General features: G+C 50.8%; 10 protein-coding genes across 14 annotated transcripts; 6 read left to right on the top strand and 4 right to left on the bottom strand.

Annotated features, from left to right (window-relative positions):
* Positions 1 to 806: 806 nt before the first annotated feature.
* On the bottom strand, positions 807 to 3,825 carry PV06_04008 (uncharacterized protein). The gene is made up of 4 exons (XM_016404846.1): positions 3,087 to 3,825; positions 2,954 to 3,023; positions 2,678 to 2,898; positions 807 to 2,629 (listed from the first exon to the last, which is right to left on the bottom strand). Exons 1-4 carry the CDS (start codon positions 3,157 to 3,159, stop codon positions 1,311 to 1,313), a joined length of 1,683 nt encoding a protein of 560 aa, XP_016265851.1. The 5' UTR covers positions 3,160 to 3,825; the 3' UTR covers positions 807 to 1,310.
* Positions 3,826 to 4,172: 347 nt separating this feature from the next.
* Positions 4,173 to 5,068, bottom strand: PV06_04007 (uncharacterized protein). The gene has a single exon (XM_016404845.1). It carries the CDS (start codon positions 5,042 to 5,044, stop codon positions 4,376 to 4,378), a length of 669 nt encoding a protein of 222 aa, XP_016265850.1. The 5' UTR covers positions 5,045 to 5,068; the 3' UTR covers positions 4,173 to 4,375.
* PV06_04006 (uncharacterized protein) lies at positions 4,381 to 8,249 on the top strand. Its single transcript, XM_016404844.1, has 2 exons — positions 4,381 to 5,066; positions 5,348 to 8,249. Exon 2 carries the CDS (start codon positions 6,347 to 6,349, stop codon positions 6,929 to 6,931), a length of 585 nt encoding a protein of 194 aa, XP_016265849.1. The 5' UTR covers positions 4,381 to 5,066; positions 5,348 to 6,346; the 3' UTR covers positions 6,932 to 8,249.
* Positions 8,250 to 10,042: 1,793 nt separating this feature from the next.
* On the bottom strand, positions 10,043 to 11,507 carry PV06_04005 (uncharacterized protein). The gene has a single exon (XM_016404843.1). The coding sequence runs from the start codon at positions 11,384 to 11,386 to the stop codon at positions 10,295 to 10,297; it is 1,092 nt and encodes a 363-aa protein (XP_016265848.1). The 5' UTR covers positions 11,387 to 11,507; the 3' UTR covers positions 10,043 to 10,294.
* Positions 11,508 to 12,157: 650 nt separating this feature from the next.
* Positions 12,158 to 16,110, top strand: PV06_04004. 3 transcript variants are annotated; one of them, XM_016404841.1, is made up of 6 exons: positions 12,158 to 12,649; positions 12,700 to 12,716; positions 12,775 to 12,923; positions 12,979 to 14,727; positions 14,775 to 14,972; positions 15,022 to 16,110. In XM_016404841.1, exons 1-5 carry the CDS (start codon positions 12,570 to 12,572, stop codon positions 14,799 to 14,801), a joined length of 2,022 nt encoding a protein of 673 aa, XP_016265846.1. In that variant the 5' UTR covers positions 12,158 to 12,569; the 3' UTR covers positions 14,802 to 14,972; positions 15,022 to 16,110. The 3 variants fall into 3 exon arrangements, with proteins under 3 accessions (XP_016265846.1, XP_016265845.1, XP_016265847.1); XM_016404840.1 differs by having other exon boundaries at positions 14,775 to 16,110; XM_016404842.1 differs by having other exon boundaries at positions 12,775 to 14,727.
* PV06_04003 (uncharacterized protein) lies at positions 14,714 to 16,120 on the bottom strand. Its single transcript, XM_016404839.1, has one exon. It carries the CDS (start codon positions 15,998 to 16,000, stop codon positions 15,011 to 15,013), a length of 990 nt encoding a protein of 329 aa, XP_016265844.1. The 5' UTR covers positions 16,001 to 16,120; the 3' UTR covers positions 14,714 to 15,010.
* A 162-nt stretch (positions 16,121 to 16,282) lies between these two features.
* PV06_04002 (anthranilate synthase component I) lies at positions 16,283 to 18,121 on the top strand. The gene is made up of 2 exons (XM_016404838.1): positions 16,283 to 16,463; positions 16,520 to 18,121. The coding sequence occupies exons 1-2, from the start codon at positions 16,461 to 16,463 to the stop codon at positions 18,074 to 18,076; spliced, it is 1,560 nt and encodes a 519-aa protein (XP_016265843.1). The 5' UTR covers positions 16,283 to 16,460; the 3' UTR covers positions 18,077 to 18,121.
* A 209-nt stretch (positions 18,122 to 18,330) lies between these two features.
* On the top strand, positions 18,331 to 19,756 carry PV06_04001. Of its 2 annotated transcripts, XM_016404836.1 has the most exons (4): positions 18,331 to 18,570; positions 18,633 to 18,689; positions 18,777 to 19,036; positions 19,089 to 19,756. In XM_016404836.1, exons 1-4 carry the CDS (start codon positions 18,427 to 18,429, stop codon positions 19,345 to 19,347), a joined length of 720 nt encoding a protein of 239 aa, XP_016265841.1. In that variant the 5' UTR covers positions 18,331 to 18,426; the 3' UTR covers positions 19,348 to 19,756. The 2 variants fall into 2 exon arrangements, with proteins under 2 accessions (XP_016265841.1, XP_016265842.1); XM_016404837.1 differs by having other exon boundaries at positions 18,633 to 19,036.
* Positions 19,757 to 19,934: 178 nt separating this feature from the next.
* PV06_04000 (uncharacterized protein) lies at positions 19,935 to 21,813 on the top strand. The gene is made up of 3 exons (XM_016404835.1): positions 19,935 to 20,094; positions 20,170 to 20,261; positions 20,358 to 21,813. Exons 1-3 carry the CDS (start codon positions 19,943 to 19,945, stop codon positions 21,218 to 21,220), a joined length of 1,107 nt encoding a protein of 368 aa, XP_016265840.1. The 5' UTR covers positions 19,935 to 19,942; the 3' UTR covers positions 21,221 to 21,813.
* Positions 21,814 to 22,316: 503 nt separating this feature from the next.
* PV06_03999 lies at positions 22,317 to 25,989 on the top strand. Of its 2 annotated transcripts, none has more exons than XM_016404833.1 (4): positions 22,317 to 23,223; positions 23,472 to 24,038; positions 24,092 to 24,246; positions 24,309 to 25,989. In XM_016404833.1, exons 1-4 carry the CDS (start codon positions 22,987 to 22,989, stop codon positions 25,414 to 25,416), a joined length of 2,067 nt encoding a protein of 688 aa, XP_016265838.1. In that variant the 5' UTR covers positions 22,317 to 22,986; the 3' UTR covers positions 25,417 to 25,989. The 2 variants fall into 2 exon arrangements, with proteins under 2 accessions (XP_016265838.1, XP_016265839.1); XM_016404834.1 differs by having other exon boundaries at positions 23,307 to 24,038.
* The last annotated feature ends 955 nt before the right edge of the window (positions 25,990 to 26,944 follow it).

Below are 26,944 nucleotides of genomic sequence, written 5' to 3'. Positions count from 1 at the left end.
AGTGGAACCGTCCGATGGCGGTAGCAAGGACGGATTCGACATGTTCGAACGCGGAGCGTTGCACTCTGGAAGAAAAAAGTGATGAACGAAGGAAGGCGAGCCCTCAAACGGTAGGTGTTAGCGACGACACAACCTCCCGGTCGGAAGTCGATGACTGTTGCGTAGCTCCCTCTCACTTCCACAGTTCATGTTCTGCATCTTCGGCTGCATCAGCAAAGTAACTACACGTTGTACCAGTCAAGTCTGTTCTGGTCCTTAGTTCCGGGAGAATTGGGAACGCTCGTTGTTCGACCACCATTGGGGCTTGCTTCGGAGTTGTTTCCAAAGTCTCTAGGACACGGAGACTGTCCAAAGTCTCTAGGACACGGAGACTGTCCAAAGACGTCTGCTGCTCATTGATATGTGTAGAGTCCAGCCAAGCTTTAGCGACACAATCCAGAAGTCAAGGTAAAGCCTGTTGACGTCGAGTGGCTCCCAGGACGAGATGCGATCTTAGAAAGCGAACTGTCCGTAGCGCACTGCTCCAATTTAAGTCACGTGAGCGACTCTGATTTTCGTGTGAAGAATCGAACATACCGTACTTATGTCGGACTAATACCAATTCCTATCTTACGCACTTTGTTCTTCTCTTCTCACCCTCCCTTGAAAAAGAGGGGCGAGAGGTAAATCAAAGATGCTGTCTTCTAGGTCCGTACAGAACGGTACATGTACTCAAAGTCGCAATCGTACAGTATGCACTTTCATTGACCATGCTCGTACTCCGTGAATGGCTTGCTAAAATGTACTCCATACAGTGTACTCTTTACTTTTTGAACAATGCTTTTTCTATTCGTACTTGTAAAAAGACAATTGCAGCCATTGTCCTGCCTGACTAAATGAAGCTTGTAAAATTATGCTGCCTGCGTAATGCACGCTGCGTACGAGTAGGTAGCATCTCGTTGAATAGGTAAGGTTGAATATAACGAGCGGAACTGGGTCGGGGATAAAGAACACCAAGTAAATCATATCGTGTCTTTCATAGAGGACACATAAAGAATCCATATATTCGAGTTGATTGATCGATCGAAAACAACCATTTATGTGTGCGTTGAAAAGAGAACAAAATTTCATTATACTGCAGGAAATGGAGTCTTGGAAACACCATCGGAATGCAGGCAACGCAGCCGGTCCTATACATAAGAGAAAAACTGCAGCGCATGCAGGACAATTTCATTCCGAGAACCAACTGCCAGGGGTATAGCACAATCTTGCTGTCATCACTCACTACCACTTTCATAACCATTATTGACTCTGTTTGAGGACGGGGTGCTCTACAAGTCAATCAAGCTTCCACCTTGAGGGCCACCAGGTCTACCACCAAAGGGATTGCCGTTTTGTTGCCCGTAACCACCATAGCCACCAACAGGTCCAGTTTGATTGGGTAGTTGCTGAGCATACCCTGTGGCTTGCGACGAAAAGAAAGGATTGGTTCCAGTCTGTGCTGCTCGAAGACGATCAATACCTTGTCCTGCCGAGTTGACAAAAGCTCCAGGAGCAGTGTGCTGGGCGGGAATACGCAAGTCACCAGTGTTACCAAAGGTGTCTTGACCTTCTCCAGAAGCCAACAAAGCATTCAATTTAGCATGCTGCGGGTTCGCAGGCTTCTGTGGCTGTTGCTGTTGGAAGGATGGCTGAGGAGATGGCTGGTAATTCATGATCGGGTTTGGCTGCGTAGGCTGGCTGAATTGTGTGGTCGGCTGCGTCTCCAGCAGAGTGCCCAGTGACGGCTGAGTGGTTGTACGCTGGAATGGCGACGGCGATGCCTGCTGCGGCTTTTGTGCGAAAGGATTGTTCGATCCAGTCGGTAGGGGTCTGAGCGGATCTGCGGGTTGGGGAGACTGAGTTGCCCATGGGTTGTTGGTCCCTGGTTGTAAGGCAGATTGGGTTTGGGGGGATTGTGCACCAAACATATCGCCGTAAGGCTGAGTGCCATACGGGTTGTTGGTTTGGAATGCCGTCTGTTGCGGTTGAAGAGTGTTTTGTTGTTGAAGGAAAGGCTGCTGCTGCCCAAATTGATCGTAACCTGTAGGCTGGGTGGGTTGAAAGCCGTTTGTGAAACCATTCGGCTGGCCTGTTGGTTGTGGCTGGGCATATTGACTGTTGAGAAATCCCGTGCTCTGTGGCTGCTGCTGAAGAGGGTTTCCAAACCAGTCGACGGCAGGTTGCTGCTGGTATCCTTGGTTGTAACCTGTTGGTTGCGGTTGGCTAGGTGCTGGGGTGTCGTCAAAGAGGGACGCAGCATTGGCTTCCTCGAGTTGGCGCCTTCGCATCTCTTCTTCCTCTTTACTGATCTTGATTGCCTTTTGTAGGTCGTCTGTGTCCTGGTCGGCGTTTTGTCGTCGTCTGCGCTCCTCTTCCCTCCTCGCTTCCTCCAAACTTGCATCAATCGCTCTCTTGTATTCCATGTCTTCATCTTCGTCCGCAGCTGAATGTCTGGGTGGCTGTCTGCGCGAAGGACTAGCGACTTGCTGAGGTGCGTAATCGTCCATGGCCTGAACACGAGTTTTCCATACTTTCCGATCGGATCGTTCACTCCTCAGACGGTCTTCATCCAGAATGAGAGATGTCAATTCCTTCGCAAAAATACGAACTGTAGTATATTAGCACAGGTTCCTACTGCACCATTGGGTTATCTTACCATTTTGTCCAACGTCCCTTCCGTCTTCGTCGATGTACTGGAATTCTCGGAGCGTCTTGATAATATAAATGTTCTTCCGCGCCCAGGTCACCACCAGTTCGGAACCTTCGTGCAGGCAGTAATCAAGGACTTTCAAGGATTTGAGAACATGTCGCCAGTTTTTTCCTTTGTCATTCAATCGCTTGTCTAAAAGGTCCATGATTTCATAGAAATCACTCGGACTGTGCGGACACGGTCAGCTGCCATGATTCATTGTCATGATCGACCACGACTCACTTGTTGAAGGTCAAGGCAGCGATTTCTGCCATATCTGTACCCGTAGGGCCCCATGGGTCATTGGAGGTGGCTATTGTCATCAATTAGACGCTGTGTCCTGTGTCGCAGGCCGCCGTAATTGCTTGTCTCTTACCATTTCGTACCTTGACCTGAACACTACTATAACCTTTTGTGACATTCTTTACACTCCTGACAACTTTTGACATCTTGACAATGGGCGCAGTTTCCAAGGAAGACCGTGTGTAGATGCTTGCAGATGCTTGTTGGCGAAGTGAAGGGTGGGACGGATCAAGTTCGTTTGAGATGCCGACAACAGTATTTCTTCGAGAGGGCTGATAACCAAAGGAGCGGCTAGGCGTCTCAGTGACCGTGTATCTTCGACCAAATTGATCGGTCACTGTACGCCGAGTAGGAAGACTAGAAAAGAGAAGAGGTGAGGCGAAGAATGCCAGTTCGACGGATGGAGGAGAATCCGGAGAAGCCTTGGTTAGGTTGGTGGCCCAGCAAGCTCGCAAGGGTCACGTCAAGTGTTGGGCGATATGGGCAGCGCAGGGCAAAAGCACTGGCCAGGCACAGGCAAGGTTAGGGAACGATATCGACGGTCAAGAGTATCCACAAGTGATCCTCTTTGTGAGTGCGACGGTGCGGGTGCTGATGAAATTGCCAATTCTCGGTGGTTGTAGGCGTGGCGCGGGCAAGGCTAATCGCGGCTGATCTCGATAGGCGGTGGCAACAGGCTTCACAGATGATGGATTGGGAGTCTGACAACAGATAATGTTGAGCCAGCAATTAATCCTCGAATTATGGTGACTGTACGAGCAGGCAATGGATAGATGGAATGGGATTGATTTCACAGGAATAGCTGAATAAGGATGAATGGGCGTGAGGATTGATTGATGGGCTGTTCTCTTAACGAAACCACGCAACGTCACTGCCCATTGTCTTCCGCCACACTTGCCGCGTCAAGCTCTCACCTTGGCATCACCCACCGCCAGAAGGCTCCTTTAGTACTCCGTACTCCGTATTACTTATCACTCCAGACAGTACGAGTACGCATACAATTAGCCTTACGCCCTTCCTCCTCCCTTCTACGGAGGAATTAGCGATGACAATCAACCTACAAAACAGTATTACAGTCTTTGCTAGAACTCCGTCTGTACTGTACAATGTGTCAGCGCCTGACGAGCCGACGCTTCCGGAGCTTACAGAACATATGGCACTTGTGACTAGCTCGGACAATTACCCCATGTTCTTCGTCTCGTATCAATGCTGCAACATCAAAAAATCTCTCACACCTACGGATATTTCGTGCATCAGTTCAAGCCACACCTGACTAATACCTAGATAGTCGATGGGAGCACTCTCTACGAGTACAGTACTTTCCTTACTCTGACGACACGAGGCCGGCCATGCCGCTTCTTCTCAACCATCAACATGGGCCTGTGCCTCCTCTTCCAAATCGAGCCGTACCGCATGCTTGATCTCTGCCCCAGCAAGATGGTTCCTGATCTGACCGTATTTCTCGAATCCATCCGTCTTCGCAAAATCATGGTGCTGTTCCACGCTCCTCCAGCCCGTTATAAGGACGTATTCGCTCTTAACTTCTCCTTCCAGTGATGGGTCAAACCCCTTGTCTATTCTCCAGCCTCCCACTACTCGGTCAGATCCTCCAATGAATGCTTCAAGGTGGTGTTTATTCGTTTCGAACGTGGCTTTGAAGCTCTCTTTCTCGCCATCTGTAATAAAATGCCGCACGACCGCAATCACATTCGTGTGCCACGGAGGAGGAGAATGAGTTTGATCGATATCCAGGTGAAACATCCATTCAACAGTGACCTGATCCTTGAGCAGTTCAAGTAATTCTTGGTTGTCTTGACTTGGAATGAAGTTGGTCATATGAAACTCGACAGATGGCCAAGCGCCAAAAATGAAGATCACGTCCGGATCCTCCACAGCGCGAAAATAGCGAAAGTCGAAGCCGCTGGCCGTCTCCATGACACGTTTGGCTTGTCGTAGTTTTGCATTCAACTCTGCTGTCGGCCATTCCGTACCTGGGCGAAGTCGGAGAAGTGCAAGTTCGGTGACAGGCATTTTGTTCAAAGTGCAATTCTTGGTGAGTGATAAAGAATGTGATGCTACCGAACACCGACGAGGAAGCAATTATCTCTTGTACTTCAAGATTCGTCACGTCTGTCTGCCTGAGCGTCTTGTTACGGGGCCAAAATCGCACACCAGCTGGAACCAGACTGATGATAACTTTCAAAGCTCAAGCAGACACCGACAAGCAGATCGTGGAGTATCTATTTGATTACATTGCATTTGTTGTTACCGTGAACAATGCTTAACTCCTCGATATACAGTCTTCCTGCCAAAGTCGTACTAATGCGGAGATAGCAGCCGGCCTTAGTGATCACCGGAGCCAAGTCACCAAACTACCTATCAACTATTCAGAAAGGGCCGTTCATCTTGTCCAGTTGAGAAGTCCAATCTTCTGAGTCTCCCTCTGAATGCAGACTACCAATGAGATGCACTAGATGCTTGAGTCAAGACAAGAGTCAGCGACTCCCTTCGGCCATCGCAACCTCAAAGCCGTTGATCGCAGTCTTTGCTCTCGCTCTACTCGAGGCAACTCTGTCATGAGCCCCTCTGTGATGGATTGAACAGTCATGGGAACTGGTGGACTCAAAATATCGTTTCAATGTCTCGCGAGCCATTTCGCTGTTGGGGGCCGAATGTCGATCGAGCTGACGGGAGAAGTCTGACTGAGAGCACACATTTCTCTTCCAGAAGGAATGTTCTTGACTTTGATTGAGGGCAATTGAACCACTGAAGCTATGATGCATCAACTAATGCTTCATTGGTACCAATTGTGATGGGGTGGTGGTTGAACCTACTCTGTCGACGATCCATGCTCAGCTACGAGTGACGTGGAATTTGATCGCGGCATACTGCTGGCGAGATTCTCATGGAATTTTCAAATCCGAGGCACAAGAAGGAATGTTCAGCTGTACTTGTTGTAATGATTCTTCTATTCATTCTTGGCCAAACCACAGACGACTATCGGCCTGCCCAAAAGTACCAGGTCGGGCCAACGTTCATATATCGAAGGTTGGGAACTCATGACACATTGCTACCGTGAGAACTTGTGTTCATCCTCTATATTCCACCCTATGAACATCAACATATGTGCAGGACTCAGGGCAGGACTCAGGACAGGATTAACTTAGCAGTAAGGGATGTGATGATGATGAGACCTGGGCAAGCATTCTTCTTCGACTACAGCCGAAGCGCTTTAAGGATTGGAATCTGCCAGGACAACTGGAGTATTTCTGCAAACCAACCAAATCCAAACAGGGCTCCGCGCGGTTTTGCCTTACAGGCAAACGATCTAGCATGGTGTCCATGACCTCCTTGGCCGAATCAGACTCGTACAACCAGGGTTATGATGTGAGGCTAATGCAAGGTCGTAGCCATACGCTAGGACTCAAGAGAACTCCGGAGGACTCAAGCCGGGATGATATCAACCCGAAGCAAGGCAACTTTCATGCGGAGATGTTGACAACTTATATATTATCAGCCTCATCGCCCGGCCTTTTCCTCTCTCTCTCGCCATCTACTGTCATAGACGTTGGTGCTAACTCAGTCCACCTGGGGTCCTTCCCACGGGCAGTACATCCAACCTACCTTTTTCCAAAACGCAGCGCCCGCTTCTCAGCGGAATGGGCCTTTGCGTTCCAAGGCTACATCGGTCAACAAGGGAGTCGTCTTCTTGACTTTGACCCTTGGCAAAATCAGATCGATTTCGGGCTCGAAGCCCCTGATCAACTTTTTTGCGGCAATGGATTAGTTCAATCATATCTGCGGCCCGGTACTGTCTCGACTCTCAACTACCGAGTCACTTCAGATACTTCAACTCGGCTCCAAGCCTCCGCAGTCACGGTTGCCAACTCATCCTCCGAAACTCTTCTCCTTCGATAACTCTTCCCTGAACTCAACGAGTATGTCGATCAATTTACCCCCGTCCCGGCTCATTTATATCTCAAGGCCGATGGTGAACCGTCCGTGTCACCCAATCGTTTCGATTCACACGATCAAAGCACAAGCATATCAAGGCCATATCCTAAATCCCCAGAGCACTTCTCTACTGGAATTCCAGCTACACAGCTACCATCACCCTATAGTATGACTTCTCGCTCTCTACTCGCCGACGGTTCATGTCGGCCATTGTCCTCCCCGTCCAGCGATACCACAACTCCCCAACATTCGAGCGCTTCGAGTGATTGTGGAAGGTCACAAAATTCCTCTACAAACATGTGGCCCCGCGGAGATGGACATCACATACGAGCATCACGATACAGGTGTGATTGGCCTAGCTGTCAGTATACATCACAGCTTCCCAAAGCCGTGAGAAAGCACAGACTTACGCACCAAAAACCAAAAGACGAAGACTGCTACAGATGCCTACATCATGGTTGTGGAAAGCTCTTCGTACGCAAAGACAATCGCAACAGACACAGCCGTCGATGCAAGTGGCCAAGTTTCTCATGTGTTATCCACAGTCACACCTGATTCGCCCCTGGGGAGCAACTCTGAATGAAACGCAGTCATTAGGTGGTTGAGCAGAAGCTTTCACACCAAGTGAAGTCATTGGCGATTACATGTGGTCAGCTGGCAGGACTCGTGTGCTCGCCAGAACGAGACATCAGACGATGTGGCCATCTTTTATATCTGACCCTTGCGACTAACTCTTCTTTATCCGAAAGTTGAGATACGTTACCTAATCTTCGGTTTCTCGCCACTTCTGCATCCCACAGTGTGGTCGTTCTCAAGGGACTTGGTGGGTCATGGTTGCTGTGGCCTCCGACTTCGACATCGTGGCGGTTCCCTGGATGTATTAAATCTACCTTCGTTTTGCGGAGGTCTATATCTAGAGTACTGCCGCGAATTCGAGCTCGGAGGCCACTGCAAACCTGACACAGAGCGTTCGCTTGTGACGCTGTTATGGAAAGAAGTATAAGGCAGATACCTAAGTGAGTAGGCCCTGTCGACCCAGGTGGTGGGGAGCCGCTGGAGAGACGATGCATGTGTTTATGTTTATGTGTATGAATTGGCCTCGTTGACTTTGTTTTTAAAATCATTCGGATTTCAAGGACACCCAGGGATGAACACGTCGAGATTTCATGATACATCGATCAACGTGGAAAGGAGTTTTGGGATCCAGGTTCATGTGCTGGTGTAGATTAATTCTATTTACTGTTAAATATGTAGATTTGGGTGTTATACTGCGTGACCTTGATCATTGTTTCTGACTTTGTTCTTCTTTCGTGTCTGTGGTGTGTATGTACAATTGATTCATTAAATGATGACCCGTCGTACTAATGTAGCAAGTCGATGAAACTCGCTCTGTCAGTCACGCAAAGGCAGTATACCTACTTCGACCCGGACGACGGCCTGACCGAACCAGGAGTCACCTCGTAATACCACAAGGCATCCTTCGCCTTGGCGCAACTGGAGTTCGGCGTCGTGGCGTTGACGGGGATGGAGTTCCCGTCCTGTGGACGTCCGACGACGTGGCTGTAGTACCACACCTCACTGACCACGGTCCTCCCGCCGTCGGTGCTGCCCTTGCCGGCCTCGGTGGTGTTGTACCGCGGGCCGCTGCAGCCGACGTAAGGGGTGGCGCCGTACTTTTTGGCCAGTTGGTTTTGGATTCCCGTCAGCGTGTATTGGGTCTTGTTGCTGGGGGTGATCTCCGCCTCGGCCAGCCAGTCGTACGTCGGGAGACGTCTGTAGAACTTGATGGCGGTCTCGAAGAAATCGACCACCTCCTCGTGCTGTTTGTACTCGGGCCCGTAGCAGGGGACGTCAAAGGTCGAGTAGCAAGTGGCGTGCTTGGAGAATTCGTGGCCCCAGAAGTCCGAGTTGGGCGCCCCCTGGTTGATCCAGTACGTGTTCATCCACGCGAGCAGATCCATTTTGCCAAAAGGCTCGAGGAACGTGCCGATGTTGGGCCCCTTGTACGCGGGCACGGCGGTGCCGTTGGGCAAACCGTTGGTCGTGTTGGGGGAAGGGGTCGGGTCGTACTGTCGGCTCAGGTCGCAGTACTGGGTGTAGCTGCCGTTGCAAAAGTCGGGCCAGAGGCCGTGGAGGGTCCACGTCTTTGCGGGCAGGAGTTGGCCTTGTTCCTCGAGCCCGGTGTACGTGGACCAGAACTGGGTGGACAAAAGGAGGCCTCCGTACGTCTCGGTACAGCATGTGTCGACGGTCAACGGATTGGCGGCGCCCGAAGAACATGAAAGTATGGATGGTTCTGAAGCAAGAGCGGACAGACAGCTTGTGTTAGAACAGACGAAACAAAAGATAGCGGACAGAGAAGACTAGATTTCTGGACGCCATAAACTATAAAGACAGGATATCTTGGATATTTTCTTACCTAGCACACAAGTGTGGTTGACTTTGGATTCGTTGTAGAGAGAGGCGTGAGCGAAGGAGGTCAGTGATAGTAGGGAAGCAGCCATAGCCGCGCGATTGAAAGCCATGACGACGACGATGTGTTTATCGAGATGAAACAAGCAAAGGACCCTTTACCCTAACGGCAGCCCAAGATGCGAGAGAAAAAGAGAAGATGTTACGAGCATGACGAATAGCTATATATATACACTTGGAGGTAGCTGTCGCTTACCTAGCAGCTTCTGGAGGTCCTGCAGATCCATTCACTGAGCGTTCCGGGGACAGAAAACACGTTTTTCGAGCCTCGTCTACAGAGGAGAAGCCCAGAAACCCACAGAAAATGAGATCGAACCATGAGCCAGTGTGGGGAGGGACCTTGACGAGTTTGCAGAGCGAGTCGGATGCCTGGCATCATGCACCTGCCTGGAACGGCATTGATAGTCCGGCCGCGGATAAGCACAAGTAGTATGTAAGAAAACAACTTGTGATATAGCTTGCAAAAGAGGGTAACAAGGTAGCAGTGGAAGATGAAGTCACACCTGTACCTGCGCGAGTCGTGCCGAAGTGATTGGAGGAAAAAGCGAGATAGCGAAAAGACACAAGATGAGTGGATGAGAAGGCTGGACACTTGTGATCGAAGGCATCATTAATTGTGGGTTCTCCATACCAGCTAAAAGCTATCTAGGATACCATTATCGACCTAGAGCGACGGACCTCGCCGAGCCTGCAGAGAGGGAAGTTTTCTCGCCAGAATCGAGCTCGCACGGCCGAAAGTGGTCAGGATATCAGCATGGTGCACATGAGAACGTCCAAGGTCGACAATTCTTCAATCTATTAGGGACGACAAGTACTGCGACAATTCTCGTCAAGTCCAACTTGACCAGAAACAAATCAAGCATCAGGTTGGTAGTCAGTCTGTCCCAGCAACTCTGGCCCTTGAGCTACACTTGGAGTGCCCGTGGTAGTCTGTTGAGGCCCAGCTCGACTGCTGGCCGCATTCAGCCTCTCATCCAGCGCCTTCAGTGCCAATGCCCGTCTTCGCTCTGCTTCTTCTCGTTTGCTCATCCCACGTGCCCCACGCGCTTGTCTGCTGAAGCTGGGTAGACCAGCCTCACCTCTCGCAGCTGCATGCTCATTTCCCGTCGCGATGTCTTCGTCGGAGAATGGTATACATATCTTGAGATTGCAGAGGAGGACAAATATCTGGTTGCAAAATGCCGCAATAGGAGCTTGCATGACGTCGGGAAAGAAGGTCGCAAATGCGAATGTCTCGCTAGCGTCCCCTCTTAGACCGCCACCATCTGGGCTTGTTGATGATAGATCGGGCTGCCGTTTATAAAAGCGCAGGTATGTCCAAGTCGTGATCAGTCCATACCAGGCGAGAATTAGCGCAGTATCGGTCCCGAGGATGAGACCTGAGAGTGTATTGACGGCCAGGAATACGGCTGGGAAGTGCTTCACCCTCATTTTAATCATGCCTTTATAAATGCTCACAGTGTGCTCCGGCACTAACTGCTTGAATGCGACGAGAAAGGCAGCTTGCAAGGTGATGCCGCCGTTGAGAGGTGTGAGGGCTCTGTCGGGGCTACCTGTAATGGCAGCCCACAGGATGTAGGTAGGAGCTGCAAGGATGTATGGTATGGCTGACGCGATCAGGACGACATATATGAAACCCTTTGTGCCCCAGGCTCTTTCCAAGTATTTCCCTCCAAAGAACAAGGTGCCGCCTTGTAAAAGCAACGTGAAGATGTTCTGTTCGACGAGTGTCGCGCTAAGAAACGTCCAAGGGTACCAGATGCATTGCGCCGGTACAAGGGCCAGATAGGGAACAACACGTCGCGGTGCAGGCTCTTCGTTTCCAGTGGTGGGATCAAGGTCCGCCTGTAGTAACCGCCATCGTGCGATATTGTAGAGAAGGCTCAATGCAATGGTGGCCGCGAGGAGGGCGCGAGTGACGGGTGGAAGATTGACTCTGAAGGCCATTTCATGGACAAGTCACAGATAAGCATAGCCCGAGATGATGCAGGTGTTTGAACAAACAAGTAATAACAATTGAAATTTCTTGTGCAGATGAGCGATGAGATGTCGTGTTTATTTCTTTCGCTTGCACAACGCAGAAGACTCGGAGATGCTACTCCGTATATTGTGACCACCATACGGAGGTACGTAGCGCAGCCAATTGCAGGGAACAAAGTCTGCCGTAGTTGTACAGGGTACAATCTGTTGTCATCCACCTGCGCCACAAAAGACTGCCACTGAGAGGGACTTGACTTTTAGGACTTCTTGATACGCTCAGCGAACAACAGACATGACGAGATGAGTATCATAGTGTGCCCTGATGTTCTGTTGATCGAAACAGTACTTGTGTACGAGTAATAATTACCTGGGTAAGGGACACTTGTACGGGGTCCTCGTACTCCGTAGGATGGAAGCTTTTAGGTATGGGAAGAGCCTAGTGAGCCTAGAGCAGTAGCTAAAGAGGGCTTAGTCTCAAGCCGAGTAGCCCTAAATTTGTCGCCTACGAAAATCCTGAAACCCTGCGTCGAACCCTTTGGGGACACTAGACTCTAAAGACTTACCAGTACCTAAATTGCGACTGATGCGCTCTATGACTTGCTGTACAGCACCTACAGGGTACTACCGAGTACTGTGAATCCACGCTGGGCTTGGCTGTTTTGGCACACCACGCCTCCACCCTGGAAATGTTGCGCTATCGATCCCATCCGGGCATTCCCTCTTCTTAACATGTCACCACCCTAATCGAATTTGTTCTCAGATTATCATTGTTTTTAATCCCAAGAAATTACCAACTGGAGGTTTGCTCTCGATTAATCGTTTCGCCGCTGTCGCATCGCAAGCCTATCGAAGATCTCTACATTCATCAATTCAGATAACCCTCCGTGTTTGGTCCATCATACAGCTCGCGCGCAAGTCGAGACCCCAGCTTTTACCATCCGGATCCAATATTCAGTCTTGCGCGTGCTGTCGACCAGGAGGAATTTCGTCTTTATCATCTCGCACGGCCAACCTACTTGGTCACTTCTTCAACTCGTGATAAGGTCCTCTCCGATTCCTGGGACACGTTGTACCTCGGAGTTCTGTCTCGTCGATCAATTACTGCGCGAACAAACCCTTCTGGAGTTGTATCCCTACGCGGCATGTCGGCATGGAGACCGACAGCGCCTCGACTTTCAACGCAAAGCCCCCCCCATTGAATTCCGATCAGCTAAACTATCTCATATGGAGGTGCGCAACCCATCTTACTTGTAGTTTGAGGCGCTGACCAGATTTTGCAGGTACCTTCAAGAATCGGGTAGGCTCCCGCGCGGCCCTGGTCCACATTTTCTCCCTTCTCTGACACATCTGTCTAGGCTATGCCGACGCCGCTGTTAAATTACAGCGCGACTGGAAAGTCGACGCAGAAAACCTTTCGTTCGCAAAGAACATCAAAGGCCATGCGCTGGTCCATTTGGTCCAAAAGGGACTTCGGTACCACCACCTATCATTAACCATTGATGAGGTATTCCCACCCATGACTCGGCCCATGCAGGTGTTGGGCGCTAATCCCAGTTCAGAATGGCCGACCTTCGAAACAACTCAACCCGGCCATGTTTTTCTTTGGCCCAGAAAGCAACGAACCACCCCCAGAGCTACGTGAAGAGTCGATACCAGCCCCGTCGCCCGCCCCATCGAGTAGTACCGCTCGAAGGGGAGGGCGAGAAAGCGTTCCCAACGGCTTTCCTGACAATGTAGCTCCTGCAGCACCAAAGCGAGGTCGAAAGACAGCAGCAGGCTCAGAGCGCAATGGAAGCGTTGCGCGCAAACCGTCCGGCACTGCTAATCATGCTGGGCTAGATGCTGAGATGGCGAATGGTCATCCGGCCTCAATTGCAGATGCGAGGTCGCCGACCGCTACTGAGGGGGGAGCCGACGAGAATGGCACACTGCCAAACGGCGATCGAATGGATATTGACGAGGACTCATTGAATGCGGACCATCAACACCACGACGCCAACCCCCAACCTGTAGCGCCACTCATACATACCCTGACCAACGGAGCGAGCATAGGAGTCCAGGTCGCGCCTGCAAAGGTAGCAAATCTGACACCTTTAACCACCTACCTGTCAACACAGGAAAGTGTATCCACGGCGGCTACGAAACACCTGACAAGGGTGGCTTGGCGGGCCGCAGATAGCAATGTTGTGACCGCTATTGGGGATGACTTTTGTGGCGTCTGGAACTTGGGCAATCATCTTCTTGGGTCCAAGCAACAACCTCCCTTCCAGGAGCTCATGGAATCATCTGAATCTACCATTGTCAGCGCCGTTGCATGGGAGCCAAACGGAGAGATGCTCGCGATCGCAACCTACAGCAATCAAGCTGGCCAAATACACCTGTTTGACGGACAGGAGCTTGCTCTGATGGAGACCTTACCAGCCTCACAACGGGCCATAACCTCGTTGCGGTGGCAAGGCCAGGGTTTACGTCTCTTGGGAGTCGCACCATACGAATCAGAGTCTTCGGACTCCCCCCAACACGCTGGCTCATCAATCCTACTTTGGGACCTATCCCGGTCTCCTAACTTTACTGGCCCCTTGTCGGTATCAGTACCAGAAGTACTCGTCGATATGGACTGCGCATTGTTCAACGGAAATGGCGTCGTATGTGCAACTGGTCAACGCGCAGTGTACTTCTGTTACGCATTTTCTGACCTCGTGCTGGAGAAAAAATGGACCTCAGATGCAACTGAGGACGAGTCATGGACATTTATCAGATGCGCCTGGCACGAGTCTTCAGTAGCGACGCTGGTCGCTGCCTCTGCCGAGACAGGTTCCATATGGCTGCCGGTCCAGGGTTTGGTCAAGAAAGGAGCCCATGAAGCAGCAATTACGGGTTTAGAGCTTCGACCTCGACTGGCCAGTACCAGTCCCGCCTTGAAACAAGACTTTGCCACCTCATCCATGGATGGCACCGTCAAGGTGTGGCGCTGGGATCAAGAAAGCAACTCGATTATGTCCATCTGCAAACTCGTAATAGGCTATGCTTCGCCTGTCATGGCATTGTCCTATTCTCCGGATGGCTTCTGTCTAAGCGGCGCGAGCTATGATACTATTCGCATTTGGAACGCTGAACACGCCTACAATCACATGGCAACGTGGAAAGGAGAGGCAGAAGCATGGAACGGCGCACGACTTAGAGACGACGACATGGTCAGCGTTGGTGGTGCTTCGAGTGTTAATGGCGATACGATTCAGGCCAACACTGACCATTCGTTGAGCTGGGACGTTGACAGCAAAAAGCTAGCATTTGGACTAGGTGTTCAGGTGAGCCTTGATCTGGTATTCTTGTTTCTCCAATCTAACATTTTTAGGTTGCCGTGATCAACTTCCAACGTTGACCTCTCGAACCGCACAGCGATCTTCTCAGATTTCATGTGAAGACCCTGCATCCCGCCGCAACACTTTGGCGATTAACCTAGGCCCTAACGCGCATATCACATATCACGAACCACAAAAGCTGGAGTTAGGTCTCCAACGGATTAAAGATAACATTTGGAGGCAGTCAACCAGTACGCATGTCCGTCTGGGTCGGATTTGCATTCATTAATCATGAGGCAGGCGCACGCTCAAAATCACCCCATTCGTCATCACTAAAGTCGGAATTGCTCTTCCGCGCCTTCCGCGGTGAAGGCTTTGAGTACTTCAACGCTTGCAGCTCCTCCTCGACATCTCGAAATCCTCGAAGCCAGGCAGTTACACCCTCGTGTAAAGCCTTTGCATCTGGCGCACCATCTTGACCATGTCTCGGTGAGGCTTCAGAGGGTTCACCCGCGTAATATCGACCACGGAACCTGCCACGACCTCGTGTTACGACCTGTCGCACACTGCGACTGGGGGTCGGTGAAGTATTAATCCATCCTTCCAAACCGGAGACCGCGCTTGACATGGCATTGACAGCGACATCTTTTTTCGCCGATTCTGTGTGAGCTTGGTTGAGCTCTGAATGCATGCGGTCATTTTGTTGCCTCAAAAGGTGATTTTCATGCTGCAGCATGGTCATATTCTCGGCATATTCTCGCAGTTGCCTGTCCTGGCTTGAGCATCGCTGCGCAACCGCTTCCAGCTTTTGGACAGTGAGTTGATGTAGATGCCTTTGCTCTTGGTGGCGCATACGCATGGCTTCGACGGTAGCTGCCAGCCTCAATCGAACGGCCTCAAGGTCTTGGTCCGAAGCAGTCTGATGATCTTCTTCTATTGGCACCGCGGGTTGCGGTGTAGTCGTCTCCGATCCTCTTCCTTCCGACAGATCATCCTCCAGCACGACCTCGATATCACGCATTGCTTGCTCAAGTTTTCTCCTTTTTTCACCGCGGATCTCACCATCCTGTTCATTGGCCCATATTTCCGATACAAGACCATTGAGACGCGTCGCAAGGTCGGGAAGAGGAGGAGTTTCAGACAGCTTTGCGAATGGAGGGGGTTTATCGGGTTGACCAGGAGTGTTCGCCCCAACGCTGATAGCAGAATCGGCGAAGAGTGAATTACTAGTCCACGCCGAACTGGGACGACTTGGAGTGGTGGGTGTGGTGCGATCCATCGACAGACAAATTTAACAGTATGTAAATGAATGAATAATCAGTCCATATGCTACAACCTGTTATGAGGCCATGTGGTCAGTGACAGCAAGTGAAGAGTGAATAGGACATCGAAACCTGGAAAGGCAGTTGCCTTGGAGGTTAGTATCCGGATTGATTGAACGCAGTTTAAACATGTGGCTGGCATCACCACTTTGATCACGTGAGTGACTATCGAAAGCGGAGAAAATCGTGTTGGAGCAAGGCTGGCAATGCATTCTAAGGCCCTGGCGAGCCTTACAATTCAATGACTCAAAATACGGATACATCTCGTCGGGCTTACGCAGGTTGACCTGCTTACCATTACTCGTGCTCGCCCTCGGTCCTCGAACCGGTCTCAATGGCCATACGGTGAACTCCAATCTCTGTGGCATATATTGAGCCGCCAGACCCTTCGCTTACCCTGCTGTCTCTTCCACCAAAATGGTATTCATATGTTCCCATTTCACCCCATGACTATGTCATTGCCTGACCCTTCACAGGTGCAAATCCAACCCTCGTCGGACGAGGTGTCCTCAATACTCTCGAAATCAAAAGGATCACAATATCCGCCCAATCTAGTTCCTCTCTGCGCTCAGATACCCGCCGACCTCTTCACGCCGACTCAAGCCTATCTCAAAGTAGCCAATGGCTCAAACCTTTCCTTTCTCTACGAAAGTGCTGCAACGACAGGAACCATAGGACGATACAGTTTCGTAGGAGCGAACCCGTTGAAAGTCCTGAAGAGCGGTCCCGGACATGGTCCAGAGGAGGACCCCCTACCCCGCCTCGAGAAGGAACTGGCACAATACCGGGTAGCAAGTGTGCCCTCTCTACGCCTGCCTGCGATGACAGGAGGTGTTATTGGATATGTCGGCTATGACTGTGTTCGTTACTTTGAGCCCAAGACTGCGCGACCTATGAAGGATGTTCTGAAACTCCCCGAGAGCTTCTTCATGCTGTACGACACCATTGTCGCATTCGACCACTTCTTCAACGTCTGTAAAGTTATCACATACCTCCGTGTACCACCCTCGGGGTCACCCGAAGACTTAGCCAGCGCTTATGACAAGGCCTCCAAGATTTTGCGCAACACGGTTGCGAAACTGCAGGCCGAACACATACCTCTTCCTTACCAACCCCCAATTGCAGAGAATCAGCCCTCGAAGTCGAATTTTGGTAAAGACGGATACGAAGCGCATGTCACCCGTCTGAAGAAACACATTTGTAAGGGAGACATCATTCAAGCTGTTCCCTCGCACAGAATTGCTCGACCGACCACATTGCATCCTTTCAATATTTACCGACATCTCCGAACAGTCAATCCTTCCCCATATCTATTTTACATCGATTGCGAGGATTTCAGCATCGTCGGTGCGTCACCGGAGTTGTTGGTCAAAGAAGAAGCAGGCCGAATCATCACACACCCGATTGCTGGCACAGTGAAGAGAGGTCAGGATCCAGAGGAGGACGATCTTCTGGCCGAAGAGCTCCGTAACAGCCTCAAGGATCGAGCCGAGCACGTCATGTTGGTTGATCTGGCAAGAAACGACGTCAATCGTGTATGCGATCCTTTGTCTACACGGGTTGACCGATTGATGACGGTAGAACGCTTCAGCCACGTTCAGCATTTGGTTAGTCAGGTGTCGGGCATTTTGCGGCCTGGGGAGAATAGATTCACAGCATTTCGAAGCATTTTTCCTGCCGGCACCGTGTCTGGGGCGCCAAAGGTCAAGGCTATGGAGCTTATCGCCGAGCTCGAGGGTGAAAAAAGAGGAGTCTACGCCGGTGCGGTGGGCTATTTTGGGTTTTCCAGGACTGCAACCGATGGGTCCAAGATCGAGGATGAGGGCGCTATGGATACGTGTATCGCCTTGCGCACAATGGTTGTTAAAGACGGGGTGGCTTATCTACAGGCAGGAGGTGGGATTGTGTTTGACAGCGTTGAGGAAGACGAGTGGGTAGAAACCATGAACAAGTCGCGGGCCAACATTAGAACACTCGAGGCGGCGGAGCAGAAGTATTTGGCACTGGAAAACGCTAATGGTGCTGCTAGATAGTCGTGTTGCTTTTAGATATCAGAGAAAATCTTAATTGAGGTGCATCACAAATCTCAATCGATGTTGGGCAACCGGTTTGGGATAGGAAATCGGCGTCCTCGTATCCGTACAGAGTACTGTACAGGGATGTAGTCGAGCTTTTGGGTGCGAGGCTAACGCGCTAGTACCTATTAGGTCTAGTGCTTGACAGTCTTGGCGACGGTCCGCACTTTCAATTTTCTGAAGCCTTTGTGTGCCTGCGCAAGTCATTACCACTCCGAACAACTTATCTTTCGACAACTTTCAATCGCTGATACTCTGTTGAGACTCTACGACAGTCTTGACAGCCTTTCTCAGCACCGACAGACAAGATGAAGTTGAACGTTTCCTACCCGGCCAATGGCTCGCAGAAGCTCATTGAGGTCGAAGATGAGCGCAAGCTCCGTGTCTTCATGGACAAGCGCATGGGCAACGAAGTCCCAGCCGATAGCCTTGGTGATGAGTGGAAGGGATACGTATGGCTCCCTTTGTTGATTCAAAAGGATAAGCATGTCAATACTGATGGTTTTGTGTTTAGATTGTCCGCATCACTGGCGGCAATGACAAGCAAGGCTTTCCCATGAAGCAGGGTGTGGTACGTACTCTACCTACACCTCCCTGTGGCTGAAAGCGCCAGCAAAACGACCTTGAAAAACATTTTGCTGAGACTTGTCTACTCTAGATGCTTCCTACCCGTGTCCAACTTCTCCTGTCCGAAGGCCACTCCTGCTACCGACCTCGCCGAACTGGTGAACGCAAGCGCAAGTCAGTCCGTGGCTGCATTGTTGCTCAAGATCTGTCTGTTCTGGCTTTGTCCATCGTCAAGCAAGGCGAGGGCGATATCCCTGGTCTGACCGATGTTGTCAACCCCAAGCGACTGGGTCCCAAGCGCGCCACCAAGATCCGACGATTCTTTGGTTTGACCAAGCAAGACGATGTCCGGTATGTAGACACCTCTAGGCACTCTCTTGGACAATCTTCTAACATTCTCTAGCAAATTCGTTATCCGCCGAGAGGTCGTCCCCAAGAAGGAGGGTGCTAAGCCCTACACCAAGGCCCCTAAGATCCAGAGACTCGTCACTCCCCAGCGTATGCAACACAAGAGACACCGAATTGCCCTGAAGAGAAGACGCGCCGAGGCATCCAAGGATGCTGCCAATGAGTACGCTCAGCTCTTGGCCAAGCGCGTGCACGAGGAACGTGAGAAGAGAACCGAGCTCCGAAAGCGTCGTGCCTCCTCAATGAGAAAGTAATTCGAATGGACGGGTTTTCCGACGCGATCGCGACATGTAATGCCATGAAGATGAAATCAAAAGTGACCTAGACGCAAGACAAGTCAGGGAGCAATTGATACAGTCGCGAGAATGAGTGGATAAGGGATCGTGCAGAATGGAACCACTTATCCAACAACGTACATGGTGTACGTAGCGTTGAGACTGGATAACTGCAGGAATTTGCATCACATGCAACTGTGTCACAACGCCATTCGATAGCACCAAGCAAACACTCGGCGTTGTGCGCCTTGCAGGGTTGCCAGCAGGGATAGCAAGACAAATATCATACCATGTTGCTGAATTGGGCTGACTTCAGCCTTTCTTTCAGTATTTCTGTATATCATCGTTGCCGCCAACCTCAACTAGGTAATCATCTCGTCCATTTCTTGACTCTCATCTTTGGCCATTCAGCCAAGACTCGAATCCGAGACTGGTCAGCGCCGGTGTAGTAGGATTGTAGCCAGTGAAAAGCTCCACAAAAATTTGCTGCCCTCGCGAGGCAAAGCATTTGGTGCCTTGGGTCCGCGCGGGGCCCATGATCCGTCATAACCAATTTTTTGGATCTACAGGCTTTATGACCGGCAACGATTTTCTATCCTTTCTTTCTCATGGCAGACCTTCTTCGATAACGACTTCTTCCCTCGGCTCCTCAGCTATGGCGTCCAATTCTATCAAGTTGTTGACTGGCAACAGTCATCCCGAGCTAGCAAAGGCGGTTGCCCAACGGTATGCCCTCCTTTTTTCTCTTCCGGATCTCTCCCAGGTTTGCCGATAGATTCCCTGACTTCAGTTGGCTACCAGGCTAGGTATCGAGCTCACCAAGATCATGGTCTTGCAATACTCGAACCAGGAGACTAGCGTGACGATCGGTGAATCAGTGCGAGATGAAGACGGTACATGCCACTCCCCCTCCACGTCCACAGCCAGGCCTCGATCGAGTTCTACCGCATTTCTTGGTATGGATGTCTCTAATGCTTTGTGCCATGCAGTATTCATCCTTCAATCGACGCGACCTAACGATATCAACGATGGCTTGATGGAGCTCCTCATCATTTGTAATGCCTGCAAGACTGCTTCCGCGCGACGGGTCACTGCGATCCTACCCAATTTTCCTTATGCTCGGCAAGACAAGAAAGACAAGTCGCGAGCCCCGATTACCGCAAAGTTGATGGCGAACATGTTACAGACCGCGGGTTGCAACCACATCATCACAATGGATTTACATGCGTCCCAAATACAAGGCTTTTTCAATGTCCCCGTGGACAATCTCTACGCCGAGCCCAACTCTACCAAGTGGGTGAGGGAAAACCTCATGCATGCGACGGAAGACAATGCCGAGATCAATGGCGCAAAGGAGGATTGTGTTATAGTCAGTCCTGATGCTGGTGGTGCGAAGAGGGCAACTTCGATCGCAGACAAGCTCGATCTTCCCTTCGCTTTGATACACAAGGAAAGATCTCGCCCGAACGAGGTAAGTCGCATGACGCTCGTGGGCAACGTCAGCGGCAAGATCGCAATCCTGGTCGATGATATGGCCGATACTTGTGGCACTCTTGCCAAAGCTGCAGACACTCTGATCAAGCACGGTGCAAAGGATGTGGTCGCCCTGGTTACTCACGGAATCCTATCTGGCAAAGCGGTCGAGATTCTTCAAAACTCTAAATTGTCAAGACTTGTGATCACGAATACCGTTCCCGTCCCCGAGGAAAAGGTCGAGGCACTCAAGGTTGAAGATGGACAAAAAGGTTGCAGACTTGAGTTCATCGACATTGCTCCGGTTCTGGCCGAGGCGATTCGACGTACTCATAACGGCGAGAGCGTCAGCTATCTATTCAGCCATCCTGTGTCGTAGCCTGGCGCCATGGAGTTATTTCCCCCATCACCACATACGCATCGCTGGATTGCAGTATATCAGACACGATCAGGGAGGAGCGTCCGGGATTTTTGTGGCCCAAATATCGACCTGGCTACGGCCTGCATCACGACAAGGGCATTCAACGGCGAGCACAGTCTGATTAATCATGGATGTCACGATCTTGTCATCTGAGTCAAAGCGCTTGCGAGAACATGAGTCGCCGGTGAACAAACAGTATAGCAGACTCGTTGAGGGTTGCTCACATGCTCTGGTATTGTTCAGTTGTGTTCGGGGCTACGAAACTGGGGGATGGGAATGCCTGTCTGCTGGACAATTCGGTATCGGACCGTACTCAAGGCCAATCACGAACTCAACTCAGCCACCCGTACATAGTGCGTGGAATGGCTGGCCTGGCTATGCCTTCATGAAAGTGGAAGAAAGTTCAAGTAGTACCATCTGCTTCACGAAGCCTTTCAGACCAGACACGGATTTGGATATCCACGCAGTCTTAACTTTATAGAGTAAGCGCGCTCTTGCGAGATATGCCCTCGCTTCGAATACTAGGCATATCCGACGTACCCAGGATGGCTTATCATCATTCTTCTCTTCTTTGTCCAGATCATCTCTTTTCTACTTTTCCTTTTCCCTTCCCTCTTTCGATCGTCCGGGCATTGCTACGGCTGTCGAGGTGTGGCTTCATAGAGCGTTTCGAGCAGCCTGCTGTAATACAATGTCCTACCTAATTAATCTACACAGCGACGCCGCAGCAGCTACGAGAGTTATCCACTCGGAGAACCATCTCGCTGTCAATTTCGCTGGTCGCAATCTTGGCCGCTCCATGTCTCTAGAATACCTACCTAGGTATGGACATTGACTGGAGTGTTACATACCAGTACCGGTTATCTTATTACCTACAGTACCGGATTAAATTCCCAGTTGGCTGAGATTCTTGCCGAGGTGTCCAATTACAGCACGAGACTCTGACGGAATTATTTTCCGCTGGACCGCAACTGGCATGGCTTGGACTCATATGAGAATCGAGAGAATACCGCAGAGTCGATTGAAAGGTAACGTGGTTTTTTCTTCATTCGCATCCTCGAATGTCCTTCGATTGATTCAAACTCGGTACGGCGCTCACCTTTCTTTCACCTCATCTTTTCTCCTCCCCCCCGGGATACATCTGAACCCAGGTCGAACCGCCCAGAAGCTGCCACATTATCTTTATTCCACTTTTCGTGTCAAAAAGGCAAGGTCAGATTCCACGCTGCGAATCAGCGTCCGTGGAAACCTCCTTTTCCCTTTCTGGAATCTCCCTCAACCGCTCCTAAACTCTGCCCACAGTCTGTCCCGGCAGCACGCCAAAGTGCAATATCAAAATCCGCCCCGCGACAAAGGCCAAACATACATCCAGCGCTCGCTCCATTTGAAGGAACTGCAAATGCGACCTGGGTTTCTTTATCCAGCTTCTGATCCACTGCGCCCGGCCCGCCCCATATGGTTGGATCTTTCTATCAGCCACATTCTTGACCAAAAAACATTTGAATGTGATCGAAGGACTGGAAAGGATTTCCATTGTCTGGTTGGCTGTCCTGCTACCCTCGAACGATCTCTTCTCACGTAGGTTTTTATCTTTATTTCTTCCGGCTCTCAAATGTCTCTATTGGCACAAAAGGTCAATATCAGATTTCAACCGCAACCTACTGGAACCAAATGGCTGTATCGTGTACATCGGAACGAAAACTTAGTTCTCGACTAGTCCTTGAATGTGCCTTCCAACAACTCGAGGGACTGACCGCGTAGGTGATCTCTCAAAAACCAAGCCCCAAGCCAACCCTCGATCTTTATCCGCAAAAATGTCGCAAAAACACCCCCGGCCTTTAGCACCAGCGGCTCCCATGTACCCCGCTGTAATCCCCAGCCCGAGCATGCTTCCATCACCCTCCAAACAGCGACGGAACATTACAACAGCCTGCAGAGCCTGTCGGAAACGACGCACAAAGGTACGTACCTTTTGATCTTGCTCCCATGATTTCTTGAGCAGTACACGTACACGACACAGTCTGACTGGGAGCCCCATCTGTAGCTTATACGTATAAGCAGGCCGCCCTGCTCTTTCCTCTGGCGCCTGGGCTTCCCGTCGGGCTGTGTCACCCACTCCCAATAAGCCCTCTTACGCGACCAATTATTTCCCAGCCAATGTCAACGTCTCGAAGGAAAACAAAGCTTACGAATTCATGGTTGTCAATAGTGTGATGACAATACTCCCTGTACGGCATGTGTAGCGAAAAGGACGGACTGTATACGCGAGGTGGCAGAAGATGGCCGCAGGAAAATGGCATGGAAGCGAAAGGTCGAAGAATTGGAGTCTCACCAGAGACTGCTCCCCGACTTGATGGAGGCAATTCGGACTGGTGACAGTGGTCAGGTGGAAGACCTCATTGGCATGATCAGGACAACTACGTCGAATGAGGAGGTGTCCAACTATCTTGCGACCAACTTTCCTCACGTCGACGAGGATGAGTCTCGCAGCAAGTCTTCCACCCGCCAACAATCGCCACAGTCTTCAGCGAGCCGCTTCTCAAGAACCACATTGGGGCTGAGTACACCCATGTTCAAGGTACCAGCCAAACCCTGGACCGCGGTGACGGACGACGACTGGCTCGTGTCGCATCTCGTATCACTCTGGTTCACGTGGCGCCACTGGTGTTATCCCTTCATCGATCGTGACATATTCATCGCGGCCATGCAGTCTGGTGAAGAGAATGGTGGTGTGTGTACTGCGACGTTGGTGAACATGATCCTGGCAGATGCTTGCGTGAGTGGCAAACCCAATCATGTGCACGTGATCACTGACGAAGAACATCCCAGTTCGACTACGACGTTCCCGACGAGGACAATTCCACCCCGTCGATCGAGAAGCCCTTGCAGGATCTGTTTTACGAGGAAGCCAAGAGACATGCAGAGGCGTCCACTCAGAAGAGGTCGTTACCGTCCATACAGTTCCTGGCCGTCCAATGGATGTTGTAAGCTTAGATGTCTTTCCCTGCCTCGCTTGCAGAGCGTTTGGCCCCTAATCGAGATATAGCTTGGACAACCGTGGTACGGACAAGCTCGCCGTTTCGATCATGCAGGAAATGATCCACCATCTGAAACAATTCGATAAACCTGGTCGGTCCCAAAAGCCCCGAACAAGGCGCGGGAAAGAAAGAGAGTCTGGTGCTAAGCGGCTTTTGGGATATACCAGTTGGGCCGCATTCGTCTCCACCACAGCCGCTACGTTTGCTCTTCAAAAGCGACCCATGATGGGGCCGCCGACGACCGACAAACCGCCTCTTTGCCAGGGTGAGTTGGGCGAGGTCTGGTTACCGTATCCTCGCGATCAACCTCCTGTCCATGCCCATCCCAGCTGTCATCTACATCACACGAGCACTTTGTACGAGATTTGTTACAATATCAGCCAATATCTTTTCGTCGATGACAATGCGAATTCAGCTTCCAACACCCTCGATAGACTCGAGGAACTCCATCGGGACTTGATATCTTGGTACGACAGTCTCTCCGACTGCGTGCAAGTCAACGGAGTCAGGGCGCCCCATACCCTGAGTGTGCACGCCCAGTACCACTGGGCGGTGTTGGTCTTGTCGGAGCTGATCTTCACGCTGCAGGCCGACGATGAAGATGACGACGCAACAGTCTCTCTTCTCGTCCCTGTTGTCCGAGCACAGCATATGACTTCTGCCCTGGCCGTAGCCGACCTTGTCCATCTCCAATCTGTCTATTGGGGGGTCGATCACATTCCCATCAGCTTTCTCCAACCAGTCAACGCGGCCCTATCTGTTGTCATGAACGATCTCGAAGCTGCCGAGCGCAAGGCGTCATTTGTGAAGCTGGCCGTTGCATTGCACAGTCTATCCCGCCGGTCTGTTTCCGCCGAGAGCATGTTGCGTGTTTTACGTCTCAAAATACGTCAACTTCAACTAATGTCGTCGAATAATATTGAAAAGATGTTCAAAGATGCCGGTGCTCAGTTTGAGGGGAGTGTTTCTTCACCCGCTGTTGGTCTCGCTGCTGCCGGTGAGGTTGTCGGCTTTGGTGAAGGTGCCATTCCGGAAGAAAGTTATGACATGTTGGTTGAGAGATGGAATCAATTTCATCTTGGAGCACCTTCATCGTCAGGATCATCATCCAGTTGACTTGGTGAAATACGGGCGAAATCATGGGAAGTTGTTTAATACTTGTTGGCTGATTTGGTATGTGCCGATGGGGACTCAGAGTCGTCATGTCTCGATGGGCATGTACATATGCGTATTTGTATGTGTGGAGAGAGAGAGAGAGAGAGAGAGAGAGATGTTTGGAAACTTGTACTTTGGAGGAGTATGACTGATGCAATTCGACGAAAAGGGAGTTGGGAAATGACAAAGACTGTATGGATTGAACATTGGAATTCGAGTCAGGCAATTGAGATTGATGAGGTGAATCGACGTGGAATATCGGAACGAAGGGGATTTATGAAAATATTCATGGAAGAATTCTCAAACTTATTCTTCATGCCTATTTCCCTCCTTTTGTTCATGTTTGAAAAGGAGAACTCTAGCCTACTATGGAGTCGAGAGAGTACCGAGTCGTATGGGCCTACTTCTAGTCAAGGATGTATGATGGTGTTGTGTCAGTGTACACCAGTAATTGAATTTGACATGTTTGATAGGTGAGTTTCAACTTGAAATAGACTACACAGGTAAAAAATGACTTGTGAGGATGGAGCAAACTTGTCGTTGTTGTTTGCTGATTGTCATTTGTCGTTGTCATTGTCGTTTTTTCCCCCGGGCACATTTGCTTCTTACTTTTCTTCTCTTCTTTCCCCGGGCACATTTTTTTTCTTTTTTTTCTTTTCAATTGATGGACACGTGGTGTCGTCGTCGTCGTCGTCGTCGTCTCAAGCGTACTTGCCGACAAACTCGATCAGAGCCTCGTCCACCTCCTTGGGGTGCGAGGCCGACAGGAAGTGGGCGCCGCCGGGGACGGTGACCAGCTGGGTGGAGGGGGAGTTGACAAACATTTGGATCTCCTGTTCGGCGTTGGCCACCGAGTAGACGGCGTCGTCGGTGCCGTGCAACCACATGACGGGGCAACGGACGTCGAACAACCTCCCGTGGAGTCCGTCCCTCTCGCGGAGGTTGATGGCGGCCATGCGGGCCCGACGTCTCCCGTCGTCGCCTCGGTAGTTTGCCCGGATCGTCTTCCTCCAGAATTCCCGGGTCTCGTCGGGGCAGGTCTTCCCGAAGCCCACGTCGATCAAGAAGTCGCAGTACGACCGGTCCGGTTGGAAATCCGGGGTGGGTTCGTTCGAGGTCCAATCCTCGATCGGTCCGGTGCAGGCGGCGAAACCGTCCCAGCATCCCAATTTCCGTGTCCGTTCCGATTCGTAATCCATCGAGGTACCCAGAGGTATGATACCGGAAATCTGAGACGACAGGAAAAGGGGGGGGGGTGAGTGAGAGTGTGAGGAGAAATGAGACAAAAAAAAAGGTGTCGTGGAAGGAAAGAAAAAGAAAAGGAGAAAAAAAAAGGTAGATGGGTGATTGGGAGGGTGACAGGTAAGTACTTACCTTTTCAGGTGACAAGAGTGCCATTCGAACGGTGATCCAACCACCTTGGCTGGTGCCCAACACGAAGGCTTTGGGTACACCGAGTGCCTCCATGACCTGGAGGTTCATGATGGCG

This window comes from Exophiala oligosperma (genome assembly GCF_000835515.1).
Source record: "Exophiala oligosperma strain CBS 72588 unplaced genomic scaffold supercont1.3, whole genome shotgun sequence".
NCBI lineage: Eukaryota > Fungi > Ascomycota > Eurotiomycetes > Chaetothyriales > Herpotrichiellaceae > Exophiala > Exophiala oligosperma.
The sequence above is the reverse complement of the archived record's forward strand: the minus strand, read 5'-3'. Positions and strand labels throughout refer to the sequence as shown.